General features: G+C 48.2%; 1 protein-coding gene across 1 annotated transcript in view; it reads right to left on the bottom strand.

Moving 5' to 3' along the window:
• The window catches only part of LOC147633327 (AT-hook motif nuclear-localized protein 10-like), an 86,086-nt gene that overhangs the window by 38,279 nt on the left and 19,833 nt on the right, over window positions 1-27,974 (bottom strand). The window contains exon 2 of the mRNA XM_086806379.1: window positions 16,462-16,514. Within this exon, the coding sequence (XP_086662505.1) occupies window positions 16,462-16,514 (53 nt within the window). The remainder of the gene's footprint in view (window positions 1-16,461; window positions 16,515-27,974) is intronic.

The raw sequence follows: 27,974 nt of genomic DNA on the forward strand, positions 1-27,974 counted from the left end.
TGGAGCATGTTATGGTGGGGAGAGACATCATACTTCTGACAGACACATCAGAGCCCAGAGAGAGGGCTACCTCGAGTAGAGGGATTCCAGTGGGAGTCAGCATACAGGAGGACCACACGCCAGGGTACCTCGAGAGGATCGGGGGGAGTAGCAGTCCTATTCAGACGGGAGCTACAGGGGAGACTGAGAGTGGTAGCACAGGATCCAGAGGCCAGATACATGTGGATCAGCTTGCAGCTCTCACAGGACAGGGTTATATACATAGCCCTATGTTACTTTTCTCCATCAGGATCCTCCTATGTCATTACAGAGGACATGCCACAGGAGGAGGAGATAGGAGCCTCGCCATACACTTGTCTGTCAGAGGAGATTATGCATTATTCTACACTAGGGGAAGTATTTCTTACGGGCGACTTCAATGCCCACACACAGAGCAGACAGTGTGAGGTGTATGACTATGATGACATGGAGATCCTCCACCCTGTGGATCCAGAGGAGATAGGGGCTAGTCGGGCATCAGAGGACACTGGACCAGACAGAGGTCATTATGGGGACCACTTACTAGAGTTGGGAGCCAGGCATCGTCTCGTTATTTATAACGGGATGCTACAGTGGCCGGGATCAGGAGGGCTGACATGCTTCCCACATGGGGGTCATACACGGACCGGAGGCACGGTGGTAGACTACATTATGGGGTCTTTGGAGGCATCACAGCTTGTCACCTCATTCTCCATTCCACCTCGTCCTATTGGGGCAGATCATACATACTTGGCATTTTCACTAGCCGGATCACCAGTATCACCAGCCCGCCACATACCGACGCCACACACTACCATCTACTTCACACATGACATGGCAGACATATACACTGGCAGAGTAGAGGATGGGCTCCTACTCATGGATCCCCTGGCATCTATGGATACCATTACAGCCCAGCTCGCATCACTCCTACACACGGCTGCATTACAGAGCTTCCCACATCGTGTACACTCAGGAGAGCCTGCGAGACCTGGGACTATGCCCCAGAACAGATGGTATGATGACGAGTGCAGAGCCCTGTACTCACGACTCCGCATACAGAGAGCCTTGGGAGCCATCACAGAGCAGGAGTCCAGGAGAGAGATGAGGAGACTTACTCGCCGCAAAAGGCGGGCCTTCGCAGAGATACAGGAGCTAGAGATCTTTCATTTCTTCATGAGTAGAGATAGCCCTGTCTCATGGCGGCACTTCAGAGAGCCCCGGACCCCGACACCTATTGCAGACCCACAGACATGGCACACATATGCAGAGGGTCTATACCATGTCCCACAGCAGCCACCTATACCTCAGCCACAGGAGCCTCGACCTACCACAGCTAGCTTCTTTACCCACTCGATGGTACAGGAAGCTATCCGCCGCCTACAGCATGGACGGGCCGCCGACCATATGGGCCTGCAGGGTGAGCATCTCATATATGCAGTAGATTCTTTAGCTCCTTTTCTTGCACACCTGTTTAACAGGGCACTAGCAGAGGGTTTGCCTGCGGAGTGGACGATGCACACCATTGTGCCGATTCACAAAACAGGGGATATGCTCGATCCGAGCAACTACAGGACGGTTATGGTTGGCCACGTGCTGGCCAAACTCTATGGTGCAGTACTGGAGCAGGAGCTTAGCTTATATGCTGAGCGAGCAGGTTTACGCTCATCAGGGCAGGCAGGCTTCAGGAGAGCTTTCTCTACCACTGACCATGTATTCACTTTGAGATGTATGATTGATCAGGCCAGAGTGAGGAAGAGAAAGCTCTATTGCTGCTTTGTGGATTTCCGCAAGGCATTTGACACAGTACCACGAGAGAGGCTCTTTCAGCGCCTGCAGTCTCTTGGCATACCAGCAGATATGACATGGGGCATCTATGCATTATATGAGCAGGTTTTTGGGCGAGTCAGATGTCCAGGAGGTATGTCCGAGACTATTGCTAGCACCATTGGTGTGAAGCAAGGATGCCCACTTTCCCCCACGCTATTTGGGTTATACATTGATGAGGTGGCTGACTTCATTACACGCGGAGGCGGAGATGGAGTTGATTTAGCAGGTACCTCAGTACATATTATGCTCTATGCTGATGATATTGTATTAGTGTCTGAGTCCCCAGGTGGTCTACAGCAGCATCTACATGCACTCCATGATTTCTGCACACAGAGGGGTCTTACTGTGAACCTTGGGAAAACCAAGGTTATGGTCTTTCATACATCGAGACAGGGCAGGAGTCAGCTGACATTCACTCTCGCAGGATGCCAGGTGGAGGTGGTGACATCATATGTGTACCTAGGGGTTACCTTCTCTGCAGCAGCCACACGCTTTACCATGGGTTCAGCAGCCAGAGCTAGATTGACACGGGGATATGCAGCACTGGCTATGCTAGAGAGACAGTGCCACCAGGCGCATTTTCAGGAGCCCCGGACGAAGGGGTGGCTATTTGACACATTAGTCACACCGGCATTGATGTATGGAGCAGCAGTATGGGCGCCAGGCCTTGCTACCCATTGGTGGACACAGATAGAGAGACCACAGGCCCTCATGATGGCACGCATGATACGCAGCAAACCATCAGTACCTCATGACATTATCCGAGCAGAGTTTGCTGCGCCTCCTATGATGGTAGAGGCCATATTTCAGACTATATGCCTGCTAGACAGATTCAGAGAGATGCCACAGGACAGATTATCATACAGAGCTTTTCAGGCATCTAGACAGTTGGCTGAGGCAGGAGATAGAGGATCATGGTATGCACAGGTCACACATTGGTTCTCACAGCATGGCCTAGACATGGATCATCTACCACCATTCCAGTATGACAAGGATGCACCACATATCCGTCTCTCTCATAGTGAGAGGAATAGAGTATTGAGACAGGATCTATGGCAGCACTATACAGGAGAGACATGGATATCGCCTACACAGCCTCTTCCACCGAAGATGCTATACTACAGAGATCACTTCATGAGTATCACTGTTGATGGATTTATAGAGAGGCCTAGATACATGGAGGGCTTTTTACCACACGGCTCCCGAGTGGCTATTGGTCAGCTCAGAGTTTCATCACACCGATTGGAGATTGAGACTGGCAGAGCAGCACGGATCCCCCGAGAGGAGAGGGTATGCAGATTGTGCAGAGAGGAGGTGGAGAGTGAGGAGCATTATGTATGCACATGCAGAGCATATACAGCCATCAGAGAGAGATATCCCATTTTATTCAGAGAGCCACATTCCCTACGCCAGATCTTTGAGACAGCAGACCAGCGCATACTTGGGAGATACATTCTAGACATACAGCGCCACAGAGAGACATTATTACAGGCTCAGACAGCTCCAGAGGGGGGACGACAGACACAGATTACTACATTTTTTCAGAGATCCATACCCCTCCCAGCCCCTACACGGCAGGGAATTACTCTCCAGAGAGCAGAGACACTTAGAGCCCGCAGGAGACAGAGGACACCTGGCTTTCGGACACCACGCCTATACCAGAGAGAGATGACAGAGATCAGAGCTCAGTTTCACAGAGAGGGTGCGGAGCGACTGGCTCGCTTCAGAGCACACCCAGGCATGTTCTTCAGGGAGCTGTGGACACCCCCTTCACTGATGTATACCATTTTATACCCCCAGTATGGTACAGGATGGAGCTAGCTAGGTTGCATATCATGATTGTATACTCCATGCATATAGTTTTGCATTCTCCTAGTAATAGAGCTCCATCCCCTGCACACCCAGATTCAGCTTTTTATTCAGTACTTTTTCATTTTGTTGGGATGACAGAGGATACCCCATGTACTCCGATTTGTCTCATAGGCCGAGTTCGGTCTTTTGGAAGACGTTAATAAAATCTTTCTTTCTTTCTTTCTTTCTCCTCCCTGCCTGTGGGAAGGACTGCCTGAGTTTCTCTTGGAGACACGTGGCCACTTTGCCCCCTTTTCCCCAGTTCGCCAGTTCACTGCCTCTCTGCCCGCCTTTTCCCCAGTTCGCCACTTCGCTGCCTCTCTGCCCGCCTTTTCCCCAGTTCGCCACTTTGCCCGCCTCTCTGCCCGCTTTTCACCCAGTTCGCCAGTTCGCTGCCTCTCTGCCCGCCTTTTCCCCAGTTCGCCACTTTGCCCGCCTCTCTGCCCGCTTTTCACCCAGTTCGCTGCCTCTGTGCCCCCTTTTGCAACCCACCCTTGCTCAGGCCCCCAAGGCAGCAACATAACTCTCTCTCTCTCTCTCTCTCTCCTCCTTGCCTGTGGGAAGGACTGCAGAGTGATTTGGAGGAATGGCCCCGAGTCTCCAAGAGAAACTCGAGGCCCTCGAGATGGCAATGAAGGCATTAATCAAGGAGAACAAGAAGACATCCGATTCCAACCTCAATGAGGTGGAAAACAAACTACACAAGCACATCATAGCTCTCGAAGCACGGGTCACGAACCTCGAACAAGAGAACACGGCACTCAAGGAGGAGGTGAGTGCATTGAAAGTGGAAATGGTAGCCATCAAGAATGCTGAGAAGGAAGAAGGGGAGATCAATGACAACACTCTCACGGCCATCAAAGAAGAGATCTCCAAGGAGATCACAAAGGACATGGAGGGAAAGCTCGAAGCCAAGCAGTCAGGATGGGTCGAGGTGGTGAAGAAGAACATCCGTAAAGAAGTGAGGGAGGAGACTCAAAGGGAAGAAAACCAAATCATTCACACCACCATTGAGGAGGAGAAGATGAGGCATGCCCGCCGCCTCAACATTCGAGTCACAGGTATAGCCGAGACACCCGACTCCACTCCCGAGAAAGATGGACAGCTTCTATGCATGAAGCTCGGCTACAAGGAAGAGCACCCTCTCCCCTTCACCAAAGCATGGAGAGCCGGGAAAGACTCAACACGCAAGCGAGCCCTCATCCTACAGTTTGCAGGAGAGACGGAGAGGGTCACCTTCATGAGGAAGAGGGTCATACTACGGGGTTTAGAGGGAGCTCCTATTTTCTTGGATGATGATCTCACGAGGATGCAGCTTGAGCATAGGAGAACTTGCATGCCACGAGTCTTACACGCGAGGAGAGAAGGCAAGAAGGCCTTCTATCGAGATGGTCGGGTCATCATTGATGGCCGGCCCATGGATTAGCGGTTTGGGGCCTATGGGACACAGACCAGGCCACTGACAGAGATACACATAGCAGTATGGAACTGTAATGGTTCACTATGGGTGCAGCCTGGACGACTGGAGCATGCTATGGTGGGGAGAGACATCATACTTCTGACAGAGACACATCAGAGCCCAGAGAGAGGGCTACCTCGAGTAGAGGGATTCCAGTGGGAGTCAGCATACAGGAGGACCACACGCCAGGGTACCTCGAGAGGGTCGGGGGGAGTAGCAGTCCTATTCAGACGGGAGCTACAGGGGAGACTGAGAGTGGTAGCACAGGATCCAGAGGCCAGATACATGTGGATCAGCTTACAGCTCTCACAGGACAGGGTTATATACATAGCTCTATGTTACTTTTCTCCATCAGGATCCTCCTACGTCATTACAGAGGACATGCCACAGGAGGAGGAGATAGGAGCCTCGCCATACACTTGTCTGTCAGAGGAGATTATGCATTATTCTACACTAGGGGAAGTATTTCTTACGGGCGACTTCAATGCCCACACACAGAGCAGACAGTGTGAGGTGTATGACTATGATGACATGGAGATCCTCCACCCTGTGGATCCAGAGGAGATAGGGGCTAGTCGGGCATCAGAGGACAGTGGACCAGACAGGGGGCATTATGGGGACCACTTACTAGAGTTGGGAGCCAGGCATCGTCTCTACAGTGCCCGGGATCAGGCGGGCTGACATGCTTCCCACATGGGGGTCATACACGGACCGGAGGCACGGTGGTAGACTACATTATGGGGTCTTTGGAGGCATCACAGCTTGTCACCTCATTCTCCATTCCACCTCGTCCTATTGGGGCAGATCATACATACTTGGCATTTTCACTAGCCGGATCACCAGTATCACCAGCCCCCCATATACCGACGCCACACACTACCATCTACTTCACACATGACATGGCAGACATATACACTGGCAGAGTAGAGGATGGGCTCCTACTCATGGATCCCCTGGCATCTATGGATACCATTACAGCCCAGCTCGCATCACTCCTACACACGGCTGCATTACAGAGCTTCCCACATCGTGTACACTCAGGAGAGCCTGCGAGACCTGGGACTATGCCCCAGAACAGATGGTATGATGACGAGTGCAGAGCCCTATACTCACGACTCCGCATATAGAGAGCCTTGGGAGCCATCACAGAGCAGGAGTCGAGGAGAGAGATGAGGAGACTTACTCGCCGCAAAAGGCGGGCCTTTGCAGAGATACAGGAGCTAGAGATCTTTCATTTCTTCATGAGTAGAGATAGCCCTGTCTCATGGCGGCACTTCAGAGAGCCCCGGACCCCGACACCTATTGCAGACCCACAGACATGGCACACATATGCAGAGGGTCTATACCATGCCCCACAGCAGCCACCTATACCTCAGCCACAGGAGCCTCGACCTACCACAGCTAGCTTCTTTACCCACTCGATGGTACAGGAACCTATCCGCCGCCTACAGCATGGACGGGCCGCCGACCATATGGGCCTGCAAGGTGAGCATCTCATATATGCAGTAGATTCTTTAGCTCCTTTTCTTGCACACCTGTTTAACAGGGCACTAGCAGAGGGTTTGCCTGCGGAGTGGACGATGCACACCATTGTGCCGATTCACAAAACAGGGGATATGCTCGATCCGAGCAACTACAGGACGGTTATGGTTGGCCACGTGCTAGCCAAACTCTATGGTGCAGTGCTGGAGCAGGAGCTTAGCTTATATGCTGAGCGAGCAGGTTTACGCTCATCAGGGCAGGCAGGCTTCACGAGAGCTTTCTCTACCACTGACCATGTATTCACTTTGAGATGTATGATTGATCAGGCCAGAGTGAGGAAGAGAAAGCTCTATTGCTGCTTTGTGGATTTCCGCAAGGCATTTGACACAGTACCACGAGAGAGGCTCTTTCAACGCCTGCAGTCTCTTGGCATACCAGCAGATATGACATGGGGCATCTATGCATTATATGAGCAGGTTTTTGGGCGAGTCAGATGTCCAGGAGGTATGTCCGAGACTATTGCTAGCACCATTGGTGTGAAGCAAGGATGCCCACTTTCCCCCACGCTATTTGGGTTATACATTGATGAGGTGGCTGACTTCATTACACGGGGAGGCGGAGATGGAGTTGATTTAGCAGGTACCTCAGTACATATTATGCTCTATGCTGATGATATTGTATTGGTGTCTGAGTCCCCAGGTGGTCTACAGCAGCATCTACATGCACTCCATGATTTCTGCACACAGAGGGGTCTTACTGTGAACCTTGGGAAAACCAAGGTTATGGTCTTTCATACATCGAGACAGGGCAGGAGTCAGCTGACATTCACTCTCGCAGGATGCCAGGTGGAGGTGGTGACATCATACGTGTACCTAGGGGTTACCTTCTCTGCAGCAGCCACACGCTTTACCATGGGTTCAGCAGCCAGAGCTAGATTGACACGGGGATATGCAGCATTGGCTATGCTAGAGAGACAGTGCCACCAGGCGCATTTTCAGGAGCCCCGGACGAAGGGGTGGCTATTTGACACATTAGTCACACCGGCATTGATGTATGGAGCAGCAGTATGGGTGCCAGGCCTTGCTACTCATTGATGGACACAGATAGAGAGACCACAGGCCCTCATGATGGCACGCATGATACGCAGCAAACCGTCAGTACCTCATGACATTATCCGAGCAGAGTTTGTTGCGCCTCCTATGATGGTAGAGGCCATATTTCAGACTATATGCCTGCTAGACAGATTCAGAGAGATGCCACAGGACAGATTATCATACAGAGCTTTTCAGGCATCTAGACAGTTGGCTGAGGCAGGAGACAGAGGATCATGGTATGCACAGGTCACACATTGGTTCTCACAGCATGGCCTAGACATGGATCATCTACCACCATTCCAGTATGACAGGGATGCACCACATATCCGTCTCTCTCATAGTGAGAGGAACAGAGTATTGAGACAGGATCTATGGCAGCTCTATACACGAGAGACATGGATATCGCCTACACAGCCTCTTCCACCGAAGATGCTATACTACAGAGATCACTTCATGAGTATCACTGATGATGGATTTATAGAGAGGCCTAGATACATGGAGGGCTTTTTACCACACGGCTCCCGAGTGGCTATTGGTCAGCTCAGAGTTTCATCACACCGATTGGAGATTGAGACTGGCAGAGCAGCACGGATCCCCCGAGAGGAGAGGGTATGCAGATTGTGCAGAGAGGAGGTGGAGAGTGAGGAGCATTATGTATGCAGATGCAGAGCATATACAGCCATCAGAGAGAGATATCCCATTTTATTCAGAGAGCCACATTCCCTACGCCAGATCTTTGAGACAGCAGACCAGCGCATACTGGGGAGATACATTCTAGACATACAGCGCCACAGAGAGACATTATTACAGGCTCAGACAGCTCCAGAGGGGGGGCGACAGACACAGATTACTACATTTTTTCAGAGATCCATACCCCTCCCAGCCCCTACACGGCAGGGAATTACTCTCCAGAGAGCAGAGATACTTAGAGCCCGCAGGAGACAGAGGACACCTGGCTTTCGGACACCACGCCTATACCAGAGAGAGATGACAGAGATCAGAGCTCAGTTTCACAGAGAGGGTGCGGAGCGACTGGCTCGCTTCAGAGCACACCCAGGCATGTTCTTCAGGGAGCTGTGGACACCCCCTTCACTGATGTATACCATTTTATACCCCCAGTATGGTACAGGATGGAGCTAGCTAGGTTGCATATCATGATTGTATACTCCATGCATATAGCTTTGCATTCTCCTAGTAATAGAGCTCCATCCCCTGCACACCCAGATTCAGCTTTTTTATTCAGTACTTTTTCATTTTGTTGGGATGACAGAGGATACCCCATACAGGTACTCCGATTTGTCTCATAGGCCGAGTTCGGTCTTTTGGAAGACGTTAATAAAATCTCTCTCTCTCTCTCTCTCTCTCTCTCTCTCTCTCTCTCTGCTGCACTTCCCCGGACCCTTACACACAGGATGAAATTTTATTCTTATTGTGCTTGAATTTTGAAATATGTTTTAAAACTCTCGAGTCGTGACTCGAGGCTCTCTCTGCTGCACTTCCCCGGACCCTTACACACAGGATGAAATTTTATTCTTATTGTGCTTGAATTTTGAAATATGTTTTAAAACTCTCGAGTCGTGACTCGTCTTGACATTTCTCCATTTTCTTGATTGCTTTTTGTGCATATGCCAAGATGCCTCGTGCATCGAGTTCCGTATGGGCAAGGCACACCCAACACCCCAGGTGTCGGTTGCTCCAACACGCACGTGTGGAAGTGCAAATATTGTGGAGGAATATTTACTAGCACATCCACTCGTGTTATTTATCATGTTGGCGGCATTGGACCATGTTCATTGATGAATCTTCAAACTTCATATTTCAAAAGTTTATAAGTATATATATGGGGGGAAACATTCACTACGTTTGGAATCTTTTCAACACGTTTTCCAAACGTACTGTACGTATCGTTCACTACGTTTGGAACCACCTTGGTGTCAAGCAATCCCTGAATACAGCCCTCAGCCCTACGCAGCCTACCTGCCTGCCTGTACCTCACCACGACCACATGATGACTTCGACGATGACCACACAATGACCACCCGGCGATCTGCCCTCCTTCAGCTCCGCCACCCTTCGCTTTATAAAGAGGCAATTTGCTTTTCTCAAAAACGCCAAAAGCAACAAAATGCATGCTTATAAATATAATAATATTTTAAGCCTTCAAAGGTTTAAAAACCTTATAACCTTTAAAATCCTTTTTTGTTCCCTTTCACACTTGGGCTGGCCACCATATATGGGTTTCCTTTTCGTATCTAATTGATGCCTGTTCACACTGTCCATCCTGTGCCCGTGCCCGTGCCCGTGCCCGTGCCCGTCTGCTTGTTGTCCAGAGGCTAAAACACAGGGTCGTAACAGCTAACTAATCAAGGATTAGGCTAGAAAACAGCCATGTCCATGTGTGCGCATGACATCCCCTCCTGCTAATCTTGATGACGGAACTCCAACCTTTTGGATAATTGTCATTATCCCTTCTGTTTCCTCATGGACTCCCAAATTCGTCATTCTTCCTTCTTGGCAACCTTTTCACTAAAAACCTTGCCATGTCTTTGACTCCAGTCCAAATCTAGTGTTGAGATCTGTGCATCTATTCCACTTTGTCCCCTTGCCTTCATGCCCTATCCCTAGACACTTCAATGGTCTCCATTCTCGAGGTCGATTTTGGCATCCTTGCTCCACCCCCTTGGAACCGTTTTCCCGAAAGCCATGATTGTGTTACTCTCCTTGTACTTGTGCACCTTCCTGGGACACCTTCAGCACTTAGCTTTGCTAAGCCTGATGCGCTGATACCAATGTCACATGCATGGAAGCTCTGAGTGTCTTCTTTCAGCCCTAAGCAACTGAATAGGAACCCTGATGCAAATTACCAACAAAGACAGAGAGAGAGAGAGAGAGAGAGAGAGAAATGAAATGAAATGAAATGTTATATTAACGTCTTCAAAAGGCCATAATGACCTATGAGACCAAAAAGTTACATCATGGTGGATCTGATACAATGTCTGGATAAAAAAAACCAAAAAATGAAAAATAAAGATGATACTACTGGCACCTAGAAAATGAAACTGGAACTGGAAGGTAAACAGAAACCCTTATAGGGTGTGAATATAGTTAGGGGGGGGTACGCTATGGAGGTGAGTGGACTACAGTGAGGGGATACAATATCATGTGGGACGGGGGGTACACTATGGAGGTGCCTCCATCTCATAATATGTGCCGCATCAGACGCTGGCGGATCTCCTCAATATCCTCTGTGGTCAGCACCCTGACTAGGTGTCCCGCATGTCTAGCAAGAATAATCCGAATCCACCGCTGCAACCCTGAGAGAGAGAGAGAGAGAGAGAGAGAGAGAGAGAGAGAGAGAGCTGTATTTTCAGTATATTATATAGTACAAGGGCCTTCCAAGAGCAGTAAATCTAGACCTAAAAAGCCCTAACTCTTGACCTGCCCCAAGAGGGGGTCAGATGGTCCTCTACGTTCTAGCCTAGCCTTTTTATAGGCTCTCTACATGTCCAACCTGCTGTCTACAAGCAGCAAGGACAAAAACACACAAGATAAATCCCGACCTCATCTGCGTGCTCCTGTCCAGCCTGCCGACTGCTGTCCTGATCTCACAGGGATTCTTATGCACGCTCCTGAGCCTTGCTAGTGCCCTAAACCTACTGTTTATCTGCACGTAATCAGGGATTAGAATGGAAAACAGCCATGTCCATGTGTGCACATCACACATCTCTTCTAGCCTACCTTCTTTCTAGTCCTTTCCCTTAGTTCCCTCTTCCGACCCCTTCTCCTCTTTTCTCCCTACGTTCTCTCTCCCTTGTTGATCTGGCATTTCTCCCATTTTACCACCTCAAAATGCCTTTACCTTTCCAATTCTATTTCTGTTTCATTGTTTCCCATAATTATGACCAAAGCTCAGCTTAAAATCATAAAGAACCAGGATTCAGAGATAGCGATGGTCGCGATCAAAAAAAAAAGGGGGAGAAAGCTTTCGGCGCTAGTGATCAAGGCTCTTGCTGAAGATATGCAAGGGGGAGAGAAGAGTCGGTCTGAAGCAGGGCTATCCAGTGATGAGGATCTCGACATCCTTGTGAATGGAGTTAATAAATCTTTTATGGATTCTCTTGGACTTGATGCCATGGCTTGTCAAAGTATTGAGTGGGCTAAGAAGAGAATGTATCAATCTCTACAAGAAAAAGGCTTGTCAGAAGTTCAACACGTAGAGGGAAAGAGAGGAGAATCTTCTCCAAATTCAGTAGAAGTCTCTGTTTCTTCTGAATTTGTGGACAAGCAAGTAGCACTCTTTGCCTCTTGTGGGTTAATGTTATACTGTACAGGGAAGGTTCTTTCAAGACATGAGATTAAGGGCTGGCTGGAAAAGGAGATTCTACAAGCACCCATGGTTAGAGAGATCTTCTATCTGAAAAAAGGGTACTACAATGTCCTTCTAGCTGATCCCACTTGGGTTCGGAGAAAACCAAATGGGAAGAGCTTATTATGCAAAAGAGGCTGGTGGATGCTTGGGACCTTGGGGATTGGAGTTCTACACCGGGACATACATATTTCAGATTGCAGTATATTTCTAGCTCTTCCAGGATTGACAGAGTTTATTTCAACAAGGATGCAGAATGGATCCTTCATACCTTTAAGGCATGGGTTGACCACGCAACCACTTCTTCTGATCACTTTCCCCTGAGGTGGGTTTGGGAGAGCAATAACTGCTGGGCTGAGGATAGATTGCCTTTTCATAAGAGGAAACTCATTGTAAATAATTCTCTCATCAGGGAAGATGCCTTTGTGGATGGAACTAGAGCTGCAATTGCAAGGTTGGAAGTAAGGGCTTATCAGGATGCCGAGGCATGGGTTAAATTTGTGGGAGACATGCAATGCTTAATCAGAAAAGTGGGAAAGGACATGGCAGCAAAGAGGAGAAAAGAACAAGAAGCACTACAGGAGGAATGGGATGCTTTGATTTTGATTAGACAGTCTAGACCCCTGTCACAAGTAGAGTTGAGAGATTTTATCAAATGTAAAAGTATGTGGGAGGAGATAGAAAACAGGAGAGCTCAAAAAGGCAGATTATTGTCAAGAAAGCTGTACTTTGGTCAAGCTCAAACCCCTTCGAAATTCTTCTTCAAAGCTCTCAAAGAGAAGAGGGATAGAGAATACATCTCCAAGGCTAGAGATAGCAATGGTAAAATGATCTCAGACCCCAAGGAATTGGCTACGGCCTGGACCGCATTCCTTGGGGATACTCTAAGCCTGAAGGAGGATGAGTCCACGGAAAGATTCTTTGCTGAAAATTGGCTTCTGGACATTATCCCTCAGGCAGTGGAGTTGGACCAAGCCAAATGGATTGAGAGGAACATCCCGGAAGATGAATGCTTGAATGCTTTGAAAGTAATGGGAAAGGATAAATCCCCTGGCTGGGATGGCCTTAATGGGGTCTGTCCTCGACAAGGCAAAAGATGACTGTCTCTTACTGCTCCGTAAAACTGCTCCTGGGCCTGAAGTAGATCTCCTCGTGTCCGGATCTCCTCCCCAAACTAAGTCACTCCAACCGTGGAGTCGGACTCCATCCAACAATCCCCTTCCTGTGTAAAAGAGTCCATGATCCTTCGCATGCCGCAGAAACCACAGGAAACGCAATCCTGCCTCCCAAAGAGTCATCCGCAACCATGAGCTCAACTGCCTCATCAGGAAGCTCCCGTCCAATCTGGTGTCCATCAACCAGATCAATGAACCATTTTGCTTCCAAGTTAAAGAGGCATCACACTGCTCACAAGGATCAACACCTGTTACAGTGCAAAAACAAATCCTGGAAACCTGCTGAAGACCACGCAAGGCGTTCTGAAACCTGTCAACCACCCCCTCTGAATCCGGAACCACAAAGCCTGGAGAAACCACCTCCTTCTGCAAGTAATCAACTGCCACCGGCCTAGCTTTCAAAAAGGTCCCCGTGGAAAGAACATCCTCATCTACAGGAGTTTCTTTGTCCCGAATACTACGAGACATCAGAGCATAAGTTACCTCTTCAGTTTCCTCTGACTGAGGAACACAAGAACTACCAACATCAATACTGGAGAGTTCCTGCCAACTGCTGCCATCTACTGGCAGGCTATCCACCATCTGGTCCCGGAAAGCCTGCACCTGCAACGTATCCACACTTAAGTGGCCATTACCAAACTGCCACTCATCACAAACCTGAGGACCTGAGAGAGAGAGAGTGCTGAAAGCTTGTAAACTCCATTCTCCACTCCGCCTTCCCAAACTACCTGGCCTGTTGCTTTGTCCCGGAGAGCAACAAAGTGCTCATCAAACTCCACCCGTACGCCAGTCTTGCAAACCTGATGCACTGACATGCACTGACAACAGATGAAAACCAAGTGACGGAACATACAACACCTGGGAGGAATGCTTCCCTCCTCTGCCATCGGGAACTATCCTGCCCTCACTGTGAACTGGGATAGTGGATGTATCCCCAGTAAGAATGTGACCAGAAAACCTGCAAAGATCTTGTAAACTGGAACGGGAAGGAGTCATGTGCCTGGAAGCACCACTATCTAGAATCCACTCCCGAGTATCCGTTGCGGAGAGTCCTCCAATCTCCTCCCTGCCTGAAGAAAATGAAACATCGGTGTCCACCACCTCCAAGTGCACAAAAGCCGGAGTCTTCATGATTGCTGCTGAGGAATCTTCACCCTTCTCGGTCTTTCGCTTGGGACACTGCCTCCAATAGTGGCCTTTCTCGCCACAATCATTACAGGTCCTCTCTGCCTTTAGTTTCTCGCGGTCAGTAACGGACTTCTTCTTAGAAGACTTCTCCGACGAAGCCTTCCCTTTGCCCGTGTTACGGCCTTTCGACCGTTGGCCAGTTAAGGCCTCCGAACCTCCACCTTGAGGAGGGTTCGTGAATCGTTCTTCCTGGTCCAAGACCATGGGCACAAGCTCCTCCCACGTGATGGTGCTGAGCCTACCGCTGGTAAGCAAAGACGAGTAAAATGCTGAGTACTGAGAGGGCAAGTGCAACAACAAAGTTATGGCCATGTCCTCTGACGATATCTCCTTCCCAGCCTGAAGAACTTCCTGCTGAGGAGCCTGCAGCTTGTTAATATGCTCCTGCACCGTCGCCGACTTTGCAGGGCTCATAACCCGCATCTGTACTTCCAAGGAAATCCTCTTCATGGGCGATACCCTATTGTAAAGAGAGGCCAAATGCTGCCATATACCTCTGGCCAGCGTCATATGCTTTACATGATAAATTACCTGCGGTGTGCAGTTGAGAAAGATAAACGAACGAACCCTGGCGTTGACACGATCCCACATCTATGTCTGAGCTTCCCAGTCCTTTCGGATCGACGGTAACTCCCCTTCCTCTACTTCCGGCCGTGGAACCCCAACAACGACGAAATCGGCGAGGTCGTAAGACTCCAGAACAGATTCCATCATAACCTTCCATATGCCATAGTTGCTCCCGTCCAACTGACAGTCCACCGGGAACGTGGGGAGTGTCGAGATCTTCACATGCCTCTCGGCCATCTCAAACAGATCTGCCATTGCAGGGATGTACTCTGAAAAGGGTGGGTGGGTGGGAACAAAGAAGAACTAACACCTCCAAGTGGCTGTCTAGCAAATCAGCCCGCCGTCCTCTTGCTTCTCCTTTTCCCGAACAGTCCCAAACAGTCCACCAATCAGCAACACAACAGTCCCCCTCTTGCTCACACAAATCCCAAGAACTATCTAGAGCCTAGACTCTGATACCATGTCAGAATACGCAGCGGAGATGATGACCAGATCTGGGAACACAAGAGCAAAACGCAGTGCAGAAAATCACAGCACAAGAGAGAGAGAGATAGAGGCATGTAACTCTGCTCTATATACACAAGAAGATCCCGAGATGATACAAAAAATGACAAGGGACTGGGGAACTATTTATATGGCCCCCCATCAGCAGTCGGCTTGCTGTAGGGCAACCGACTGGACACAAGAAACCTCCACAACTGAAAAATCACAGTCGGCCAGCAGAGTGGGTCGGCCAGCATCAGAGAAGTCCCACGACTCATGCAGTGCAGTCAGCCACTTCCAAAATCTCCACAGATGCAGTCGGCCAGGTTCAAGGTCCTCCTGCCACTACTAGACTGCCTTCCATGCCACAAAAAAATAGGAAAAAAATGGGAAAAAATACAGAGTGGAGAAAAATGAGAAAACACCTCAGAAGGGCGGGCACACCCACAACAAAGGCCCTGGTGTATAAAAATAGACAGGAGATGACGTCTAACAATATGGTCCCATTGGGTTTTGGGTAAAAAGATTGGATTGGTCCAGCAGAGGAGAGTAATAGCCTTTTAGGATTTGCAAGATTTACATGCCTGTGGGAGATATGGTCTACGAGGAACACTCTGGTCTTTGTTAATGATGGCATGCAAAGTGTAGATCCTAAGAAAGTTATTTGTTTAGTGAAAGCTAACATTGCTAGTCTGGTGAGTATAAACAGACCGGAGTTAGATGCCATGAAACTATTCACTAAGAGGATTTTGGATTGAGCAGTTTCTGTGGGTAGTTCTTCTCTTGATTGTTTGAGAAGACTATCCCACAGTTTATATGTACTCTTTTCTTATTATTAATAAAAATACATCTTCACTATATAAAAAAAATCATAAAGAACCAAAGTGAAAGAGAGATAGCTAGCCCAGTAAATAGTCTCCTTGTCATAACAGAAAAAGAAACGAGTACCTCCCCTGCACTAATTGTTAGGACATGAGGCGTAAAATTTTGACCTGCGGCACCTGTAAAACATACAAATTATAGAATCTTTACTACGATGACTCTCTCTCTCTCTCTCTCTCTCTCTCTCTCTCTCTCTCTCTCTCTCTCTCTCTCTCACGCACGCACGCACGCACGCATGTGAACTGTCATACAAGCATGCATGTTCGCAGGCTAGAAGAAGAGTGCCACCTCACCAAATAATAAAATCAGCATCCTACTACACTATCAAAATCCATCCGGTACTTTGTACTTTTTAAAGAAGATCTCGTTCCCTAGTAACTAGCTATGGAAACAAGAAGACTTTCTTGGTTGTCAACCAAGCGGAAAACAAGCCTACATGTTTGAACCACTTTATAAATGGAATAGTTCCTTCAACTACTACATATGTATCATTGCATGTGTTGCACAAATGGGAAAACTTTGGAAAGCATCAAGATAAAGATACGGCGGTGTCATGTTGACTTGCACCACTTGTGTGTACAATTGGAGGTTAAAGGGCCTAAAACAAAGCCACCTAATATGGGGGGTGCTTGTTGTTGGAAATCAATTGTCCACCCTCATCATTTAGGTGACGAATTGCTCTACTTTGCAAGGCCCCCTGTATGAGGAGTAGCCATTGTGTGCTAAGCATACCCAGGCGCCCGACACTGCTAGTTTAGACACTAAGATCGGTCATAGGTGGCCGAATGGTTATAAGGCTGCTTGTGTAGACTTGGCACCATGCCAAGTAGGATGCATGTAAGTGTGGGTTCACTCTAGGGTAGAAGGAGATCTTCTCAGGACACCTTGTCCTCTGTTTGCGGGGCCCAAACGGGAGCCCACACGACCTCGGATGGGATTGGCAACTGTGTCGAGACCTACGGTTTAAAGTTCAATCTAATATTATTCCTAGACAAGTGATGTGGTCGGTGTTACATCCAGACAATCCATATGCACTCAACCCAAGGGCGCAAAAGTTCCTCCTGTATGGGGGCAGAATGGCTTGTCTACAGGGCGGCCAGAACAGCAACGGCTTGCGCAGGGCTGAATCATAGCCAGGTAGAAAGAAAGGGCACAGTTTATGGATATGCACAAAGAGAGCACCTCACGGTGCTTGAGAGAAGCAAAAGCATGGCCTTTTTTTTAAGAAGCAAGCAAGTTTTTTAAAGGGCGCCAGCTTTTTGCAATTAAAAAAGACAAAAGAAGCTTTTTTTAGATAACGTGGGGCAAGTTTGCTTCTTTTTTTTTGAAGAGAAGGCTACTTTGGGAGTTTTATAATAAAAGTTTTAAAAAACACTAAAAGAGGGACAGCTTTTCCCTGCTTTTTATTCCCAAAGTTCTCTTATAAAGGAGCTTGGCCTCGTATTTATGGGGACAAACATGTACTTCTATCCTCTCTGTGAGATAGATTTGTACCCTCTCCTTCGCAAAAACTTTTTCCTCATTGCACCCTTCTCATCTACCCTATAAGGCTTTCTCTAACCTTTCACTTCTTTCCAACCCGTAACCCATTACCTTTCTGTCGCTGCTTTTCTATAAGTTTGCACGCACGTTTCATGTGTGTATCGGAGATATATGGAGTCAATGGACAAAAATTCCGTGAAGTCATTCAACAGTAACGGCATGGAGTCGGCGGTCAGCTATGATGACTTTAAGAAAGTGAAGCCACCGAATGGCTAGGATTTTACCCGCCACCAACAGTAAGGCTGGAAGATAAATTGTCACGTGCTTCCCGCACTTGGATGCCACATGGACATATCTGTACAACAACTGCAGGACCTAGAGTGGAAACTAGTCCCATGTGAGACCCAATCTGGGACGAGTCAACCAAGGTTCCACTCTAAGCGTCCAAGGTCATGTGTACAAGTCCCATACATGCTCTTGGTCAGGTGTACATTGTCCTGCACATGAAGCAGTGCCAATCCGTACTGTGAGTCTCCCTCTGGAATGATGTTAGGTGCTCTGAATGTTTGGTTTGCAACCATATACCACGCATATGTGTAGATGCATGTAAGAGAAAGGGGCAACACTTTGGGCTACCCCAGGAAGGGAATGGCATCCCGGGACTAGGAGACTAGGTAGGCCTTAGGCCACCCAAGGGGGCCAAGAGGCCCATGGCCAAGCCCACTAGCCACTATTGGCTAGGATGTGCTGTCGGCCAGGCCTGGAAGGCCTGGGCAGCAAGGCGGCCAAGCCTAGAGGGGCTATGGGCCAAGTTGGCCAGCCCACACGCCTTGGCCAGCCTGTCGGCCAGCAGCCAAAAAGGCTGGACAGCCTGGGCAGGCCAGCGCATGGTCTAGGCAGCTGCCAGCAGCCTGGACACAGTAGAAAAGGGCGGCCAGCAGCAGTGTGAACAGGGGCCTAGAATCAAGGCCAATAATGAATAATCACGTTTTGGGAGAACTAAAAACAGCCAACTGTTGCTAGATCAAACCGACCAGCATTAGAAGGCATTATAAACAGCCAAGAATAGAATTCAGTCATTCATCTTAGCATTCACAAGGGATTGCTGAATTCCAAGGGCCAAGACAGCCAAGGGGAGCTCTCAGCCAAGGTGAAGGTGAAAGGTCAAGAACCAAATTATTGTTTACAGATTTGCATCATCCTAATAAAGCGAACACACCATTCGTGGTGAGGGCCCTAAAGAGGGTATTCAGGACCCCACCATACTATGTCCGACTCTCTCTCTCTCTCTCTCTATGTTGTGCATTACCACGGCCACGCCACCACAGGAAGATCCGGGCCATCATCTCCCATCATCGCAGGACCTTCTCGCGCCAGCTCAGTTTTACCACCTTGAGCACCATGTCACAGCGACCCATGAGGGATGTATCAGGGTGATATGAGAGCTCTCTCCTCATGTACCTAGAGCAGATTTTAAAGTTCTAGATTTTTTGTTATCTTTCTTTATTACTATTTTGTACCCAGGATGATGTACCTGTAACATGCAGAAGCTTCGGAGAAGAATCGGTAACTTCAATACTCAGAAATCAGCACTCTTTTCGCGACGGAAATTAACGCACAAACTGAAAGGAGATGTGCAAAAAATAGAGAGAGGGAGAGAGAGATGGAGAGGACACAGTATTGGGTCCCAAAAACCCTCTGTAGGGCCCCCACCACAGATGGTGTATTTGCTTTATTAGAATGATGTAAATCTGAAAGAAAATACACAAAATCTTGGACCTTTTTTGGCTGGGAATTCCCTGCCCTTGACCTGAAATCCTTCACCCCTTTGCTTAGCACCATCTTGGCTTGTCTAGCCTCTTATGCTTGAGCTCTTGGTGAAGAATGAGATGAGATTATGGGATTGTGGGCTCACCCTTTTATACTACTCTATCAACAGCAGTCGGCCAGCATTAATTCAGGCAGCCAGCAATAAATGTCCCACGACTGAGTACTTTCAGCATTTAATGCTGAAATAAATCACATAAAATGCTGCGTTTTTTTCCGAACTGGCTGGGCATCATGCGCCTGCTTCTCGATGGCTGGACAGTGCTTTTGCAAACCTCTTGAGGGCTGGGCAGCCTGTATGGGCTGCCCCATACCTGCCCTACAGCCACACAAAGGCTGTATCTCCTGAAATCTGCCTTTAGCTTGCCCCTAGGGCTGTCCTCCAGCCCTTCCATGGCTGGTGGGTTCAGCCAGGGCCTTCCTAGCCCTCATGGGGGTGGTTCCACACTATCCCCATGCCCACACAAAGACCCGGGGTAGCCCTATGGGCTGGCCCCTTGTTCTAAACGCAAACCCTAACTAACTACTCAGTGATCTAGCATCCGGTACCATACCAGATACACAGAATCACTGACATCATTCCCGAGGGAGACTCACAGCGCGGACTAGCACTGTTTCATGTGCAGGACAGTGCACACCTGACCTTAGACTCCTGCGCAGGACAATGCACACCTGACCTCGGACAACTGAGTGGATCCCTGGCTGACTCGTCCCGGACTGGGTTCACATGGGACCAGTTCACCATCCCGGGTCCTGCACCTTCTGTACATATATGTCTACGTGGCATCCAAGTGCGGGATGCACGTGACATCCCCTTTTGCTTAACTTGACGGAAGCTGCATAGCCTCCAAATAATCCATCAATAACGCCAGATAGTCTTCGAAAAACTCTTTGTCGAGCCATACCTCTTCGTGGGTCCCTCGGTCCTGAAACTTCGTGAGGAACTGTCGTAGTCTTAAGCCTGAGCCATGCTTGAAACGGTGCAGAAGGATCTATTCTGGAACCATATTTTTTGCTTCATCAACAATGTCTGGTTCCACTTCGTCTTTGACCTCTTAAGGGATAAGACCTGCATATGGCTTTAACCAACTGACGTGAAACACATCGTGCATAGTCCAACTCGGAGGTAGCTTTAACTGCATAGACACCTCATTAATCTTTTTCCTGATGGGAAAAGGTTTGAAGCTCCTGAAAGACAACTTTGGACATCGCTTGCCCACCTGTTTCAATCTTTGCTTCATAATCCGAAGATAAACCCAATCCCCTTCTGAAAACTTCATATCCCTTTGGTCTTTATTGGCCTGTCGAGTGTAGGCCTCTTGCGTTTTAGCCAATCTGTCTTTTACTGACTCTAAAATCTCCTCGTAAGACTCCGTCACTCTGTTCGCTTCAGGTACTGAAGACGAGGTCCTGGTCAACAATGACTGGAAAGGTCTTCCAAATGCTGCCTCATATGGAGTTCTACCAATAGCTGAAGAAAAGAATCATTCAAAACTAAAGACAAATATGATTCCCACTTACCTTGCTGATCGTGGACATAACACTTCAGCACATCAAAGGTCAACTGGTTGTATATCTTTGTCTGGCCGTCTGTCTGTGGGTGGAATGCGCTGGAAAAATTCAACTTAGTACCAAAGTTATCAAACAATGCCCTCCAAAAATGACTGGTATACTTGGCATCTCGGTTTGACACTATGGTCCTAGGAATCCCACCAATCGGGTACCAATGCCGAATGAACAACTGGGTAACATCCTCGGCGGTCACATTGGCCCTGCGAGGAATAAGCATAACAAATTTGCTAAATCTATCAACAATAGTCAAGCACTGCGTATTACGCTTACGCGGACTGGGAGGCATATTAGTGACAAAGCCCATGAAAATGTCTTGGAAAGGATCTTCTTTCCACGAGGAGCTTTCACCTTTTGACAAATATCACAGCGTTGTACATATGTAAACACATCACGCCTCATCTTTGGCCAATAGTATTGCCGTTCCAATTTCTCCAGAGTCAAATTCATGCCCCTATGACCACCTGTAATGGCGTCATGGATATCATAGAGAAGGGCTTCCCTTAACGACTTCATGACACACAGTCGGCCTTTGTAAAAAAGCCAACCATCTCGTATCAGAAAGTGGCATGGTCCTGTGGCATCCAATGTCTGTTCCGAATTCCTCGGAATCCGCGTACGTGTGCTTCATGTTATCTAGTCCTATACCAACAAGATCAAGTCTAGTGGTCTAAATCGTAGTCACCTATCCCTTCCTGCTCAAAGCATCAGCCACTGGATTGGCCTTTCCTGGAAGGTACTCAATCATACCACCGAATTGCTGGAATATCCGACTCCAGCGGTGTTGTCGATCACTCCACTGTGCACTTGGCATTGTCTGAATCTAGCGTAATGCCTGATGGTCAGTGCGAACCTCAAAGTTACGGCCATACAAAAAATAATTCCAATGTTTCAAGGCCTCTATAACTACTAGGAGTTCACGATCATAGACTGAGTAGTTTCTCTCTGGTGACAGTAACTTACGAGACATGTAAGCTACTGGATGACCATTCTGTTGCAATACAACTCCAATTGCGATGTTACTCGCATCGGTGATCACTTGAAATGGTTTGTCCCACGAGGCAAGTGCTAAAAAAGGCGCTTCTGATAAAGTCACCTTGAGGTTCTGGAATGCTTCCAACGCTCGTGGAGTCATTCGAATCTTTTGCCTTCTTGTCTTCACTCCCTTTAGCAGATCGGTGAGATCTGTCGAGAGGTCAGAAAACTTGCCAATGTGGGTGGAGTATACCTGGCATATACCCACAAAGGATCTAATGTCATAGGCTGTCTGAGGTACTTCCCAGTTGACAATCTCGGCCACTTAGCCGAATCAAGTCGAATGCCTTCAGCACTAATTATGTATCCCAAATAATGCACCTGGAACAGATAAAATTCCGACTTCTTTTCATTGACGTAGAGCTCGTTGCTTTCCAGCAACCTAAGGACTTTCTCCACATCAACGTCATGCTGCTCAACCGTAGCTAAAAATACCAGTATGTCGTCCAAAAATATGAACACACACTTTCCAATCAAATCCCGGAAAACACGCATCATCATGCGGTTAAATGTAGCGGGGGCGTTCGTCAAGCCAAATGGCATGACCACAAATTCATAGTGGGCCCGTTCCGTACGAAAGGCTGTCTTGGGGATGTCCCCCTCCATAATCCGCGTTCTAACGCGCTCCCCTAAACTCGTCTTCGAGTCGCTCAAGGTAGTGGGGCGGTAGAAACCGTTGCTTAAGGTCGCGGACAAACTCGTCCCACACATAAGCTGCCATACCTAATCTGGTGTGGGCATGACTCCACTGAGTCCACCAAGGAATGGTCTCACCTTCCACGTACCAACTGGCTAGGATCACTCTGTCAGTATCCGTTTTTCTAACTGCGGCAAAGTAAGCTTCAAACTGATGCAACCATGAATAAAGAGTTGTGGAGTCGAGCTTACCATTATACTTACTGAAGTCCATTTTCTAGGGAAAATGATTCGAGGACACCACCGGTGTAATCTGGCGTCCAAAGCTTTGAGGTAACGCTCGTGTTCCACGCGTCGCATGGCTTCGTCTTCTCGTTGTCAGATCTCCAATGCACGCATCTGCAACTCAAGCAAAGAGCTCGGCTGCAGCTGTGACCCCGCGAGAGGGTCCCTGTGTCGAGGATCTAAAAATCTGGGATACGGAAGGAGAGGGAGGAGGAGATGGAAAACGTGACGCTGGAGAACGGGTATGCTCTTCCAGAGCCAAGATCTGCGCCTTCTGCTCATCCAACTTGGTTGTCTGTTCTACGATTGCTCGCATCATCTGCTGGAAAATGTCTGTAACACTCAAGCCTGGTGCCCTAACTGGGCTGCCTAGTGCACTCTGGTCCCATGGTTCTTGGTCTCTCTCATCGTCGAAGCTCGCCATAGCAAGAAAATGCACTTCTTTTTCGGAACGCAATCTAACCATCCACTATCTGTGTGGGAGACGTCCGGAGGCTCCGGAGGCTGAAAACCAACCGTCCTTCAAGGGACAAGAGTCACTCCAAAAGGGGTAGTCCACCAGCGTCTAAAAACCAACCACACGAGCGAGAAAAAATTCTGGTTTCTTTGCTGAATCTTTGTACTTGAAGTAGGCTCTGATACCACTGTAACATGCGGAAGCTTCGGAGAAGAATCGATAACTTCAATACTCAGAAATCAGCACTCTTTTCGCGACGGAAATTAACGCGCAAACTGAAAGGAGATGTGCAGAAAATAGAGAGAGGGAGAGAGAGAGAGAGAGAGAGGGAGAGGACACAGTATTGGGTCCCATATACCCTCTGTAGGGCCCCCACCACGGATAATGTATTTGCTTTATTAGAATGATGTAAATCTGAAAGAAAATACACAAAATCTTGGACCTTTTTAGCTGGGAATTCCCTGCCCTTGACCTGAAATCCTTCACCCCTTTGCTTAGCACCCTCTTGGCTTGTCTAGCCTCTTATGCTTGAGCTCTTGGTGAAGAATGAGATGAGATTGGAGCAGTAGATAATCTGTTTCTCTTCTTTGTGTGAAAGAGGGTCCAAGTACTCCAGTTTCCCTCACAAGGACCCGAGCTGCAGTCCTGTGAGAGAACTCTCATGGCAATGCTTCTCTGCCATTCAAAAATTAGAAAAACTTAGAAGCTGCTACAATAAATGAAGATTCAAGAAGTTGAGAAAAATTTACTAACACTCCATCACTTTAGGATCACAAGCAACAAAGTTCCTACCAGATGGGGAGCACCAATGCCATATTTCTCCCACCATGACACAAGCTCAAGTTGGCACTCTCGTAGGCAAGCAGTGGGGGACCCAAAATGTTTTCTTGTGTCATTCTGAAAGTGTAGGCGCTCCTGCTCTAGTATCCTCAACTGTTGCACATCTCCACCAACCAAATCATCGATGTACTCCCTCCAGCCATCCTCCAACTCCTCACATAAGAATTGCTTATCATTTCTCCATAAAGAATGGAGGATGTGTGCAACAGCATGAATTGGTCTATGAAACTAATCCCATCAAGTAAGCCACGCATTGTGAAGATCCGTCACACTAATTGATTCATTAAAACATTATACATAAAACATTAATATTCATTAGCGGTGTTATGCATAAATGATACAACTTACAAGTCAATGTAGTAATGTACTTACTCCTCTTCTTCCAAGCCTTGTGCCTTGTTAATGCATTCACCGATCTTGTCCATATACTCATACAATAAGCCAAGTGTGCTACCCTCCATATCGGTGATGCGTAAGACACTGTAGAATGCCTGTAGAATCCTCACCAACACTTCAGCCTTCTTCCAAAAGGCTTCATCTCCCATTATAGTGGTTTCAAACTTCGGAAGTTCTGCAAAAAGTCATGGCCAAGACCGGGTTTAAAGAGGAGCTCGTGAAGGTGGAGGACAAGCTCGGCACAATTATCAAAGAAAACAAGAAGATGGTCGACTCTTCTGTTACCGCAATCATAAACCGCCTCTCCAAACTCGAGAAGGGATTTGACAAAATCCAAGAGCTCGAAGAGAGATCTTCCAAGCAGGAGGCTGAGATTTCAGCCTTAAAGGAGGAACTAGTGGAGGCCAAACTGCATGCTAAAAGTCAAGCGGCTGAAATCTCAGCCCTCAAAAAGGAGTTGGAAGCCACTTCAAAAAGCAAGCTTGAGGATGGAGAATTTCAGCCCTCCTTGATTGAAGAGCTGAATACCATCAAGGAACAAATGAGGATCATTCGAGAGGAGGAGGAGCAACATAAAGAGAAGACATCTTCATGGGTGGAGGTGATCACAAAGACACAAAAGAAGATGGACGAGGCCGAGAAATGGATCGAGGTCGCCAAGAAAGGGAAAGGTAAAGAATCGCCACCCATCCCCACTCCCACCATCATCAACATGACCCTTGAAGAGGAGCAAAGGAGGAAGACCCGGGCCTTACATGTACGAGTGTCCGGTCTAAAAGACCGTGATGATGCGGAAGGGGAAACCAAGGAGCTCTTCTCTATGATGGGCATTGAAGCCACGCACACAAAGGCATGGAGAGTGGGAAAGAAGAGGGAAGGTAGTGGCGAATCTTCTTCTAAGGAGAGAGCACTTATCATTCGTTTCCCCTCCATGGAAGTGAAGAAGGACTTCTTGAAGAGACGTCCTACACTCAAGCAAACGGGAATATTTCTTGGAGATGACCTCACACTCTCGCAACTTGCCCACATGAAAGAAGTTATGCCCGAGATAAGGGCAGCCCGAGAGAAAGGGAAAGTGGCCTTCTATAGAGATGGTAGAGTGGTGATTATGGAGAGGCGCTCTTCATGACGGCGCGAGACCTATGGGACTACACTCAAAGTTGCTACTTGGAATTGTAATGGATCTCTATGCCTTGATGTAGGGGCTTTTGAGGATAGTTTCACTGGGAGGGACATCATCTTCTACTGTGAGACGCATCAGGCTCCTGGACAGTCCATGCCACATGTTAGTGGATACCGATGGGAGACAGCTTGTAGATGGGAGACTCGTTCAGAGCATAGAGGACGGGGCTCAAGAGGAGTGGCAGTATTGTTTAGAGAGGAGCTACAGCCACTGATACATATAGTCCGCAGAGATGAGCAGGCTAGGTACATGTGGGTTAGACTGAGGGCAGAGACCGGCAGATATCTCTACATTGCTATATGCTATTTTGCTCCTAGTACATCAGTGTATGCATCACCTAGCGGGCAGTCTCCCTTTTCTATTTTGGATGATGACATTTGGGAGTTCTCCAGGGATGGTGACATCATTCTCTTGGGGGACTTCAATGCCAGGACCGCCCATAGCCAGACAGTATTTTATGATACCTCAGAGGAGATGTTGAGGGAGCTTGATGTTAGGGATATGGGCCTATCTAGACTCTCACAGGATGAGGAACATACAGTGTATGGGCGGTATTTGATAGACATGGGGACTGCACATGGATTGGCCATCCTGAATGGCCTACAGAGATTCCCGACATCGGGCGGTTTCACTAGCTTTCCACATCGGCATGGTGCTAGTACAGTGGACTATGTTATGGCTCAGCCCAGTCTCATTTCCTCTTTTCAGGATTTTATGGTAGGCACTAGGCCGGTTGGAATAGCAGTGGATCATGCTATCTTGTCCTTCACTCTCACATTTCAGTTCAGCACCGCTCCATTGGGACAGGTCTCCACACACACTCGTTATACCTTTACGAGGGAGACTGACACCGTATACACGGATGAGATATACAGACGCCTATGTGCCGAGGAGCCAAGACGGCCATTAGATGAGCTCACTCAGATATTGATAGAGACGCTTCATGCTGCAGCATCAGAGGCATATCCCCATAGTCAGCCTACACAGAGACGATCTGGGAACATGCCCCAGAATAGTTGGTATGATGAGGAGTGCAGAGAGATGAGGATCAGATTACAGAGAGAGGTGCTCATGGGTGTTACCACTCACAGACAGTCACAGATTACCTTCCGGCACCTAGTGCGACGGAAGAAGAGGGCTTATCTTGCTCAGTTAGAGAGGGATTTGTACCAGTTGTTTATGAGTCAGGACTCAGGCGAGGCATGGAGACTATTCCATGAGCATTCACCATCACCAGCCATTACCTCCACAGAGATTTGGGGTGAGTATGCAGCATCCCTGTACACAGCACCAGGACAGCCGCCCCTGCCAGACCCATCGGAGCCATGCCCAGAGACGTGTGCTTTCTTTACTGCTGAGATGGTAAGGAAAGCTATTGACAGGATGAGGACTGGGAGAGCATATGATCATGATGGTTTGGTAGCAGAGCACTTTATTCATGCCAGAGATATGCTTGCAGAGCTTATTGCTATGATGTTTAACTGAGCCATGTGTGAGGGTTTTCCTGAGACTTGGAATATGTCCACGATTGTGCCTATCTTCAAGTCAGGGGATCCTATGCTTCCTGGGAATTATCGTACCATCATGATTGGTCACACATTGGCTAGATTATATGCATCTATTCTTGAGCAGGAGTTGAGTAGATGGGCAGAGAGAGAGGGCATACGTGCATCAGGGCAGGCAGGGTTCAGGAGAGGTTTCTCCACTCTTGACCATATCTTGACACTCAGAGCTATTATTGAGGAGGGCAGATTATATGGCAGGAGGATTTACTGTTGCTTTGTGGATTTCTGCAAAGCTTTTGACACGGTACCGAGAGCCAGACTGATGCGCAGACTACAGGAGATGGGAGTGCCCACAGAGCTGATT

Source organism: Cibotium barometz, chromosome 12, assembly GCF_041138505.1.
Source record: "Cibotium barometz isolate CiBa-2024 chromosome 12, ASM4113850v1, whole genome shotgun sequence".
NCBI lineage: Eukaryota > Viridiplantae > Streptophyta > Polypodiopsida > Cyatheales > Cibotiaceae > Cibotium > Cibotium barometz.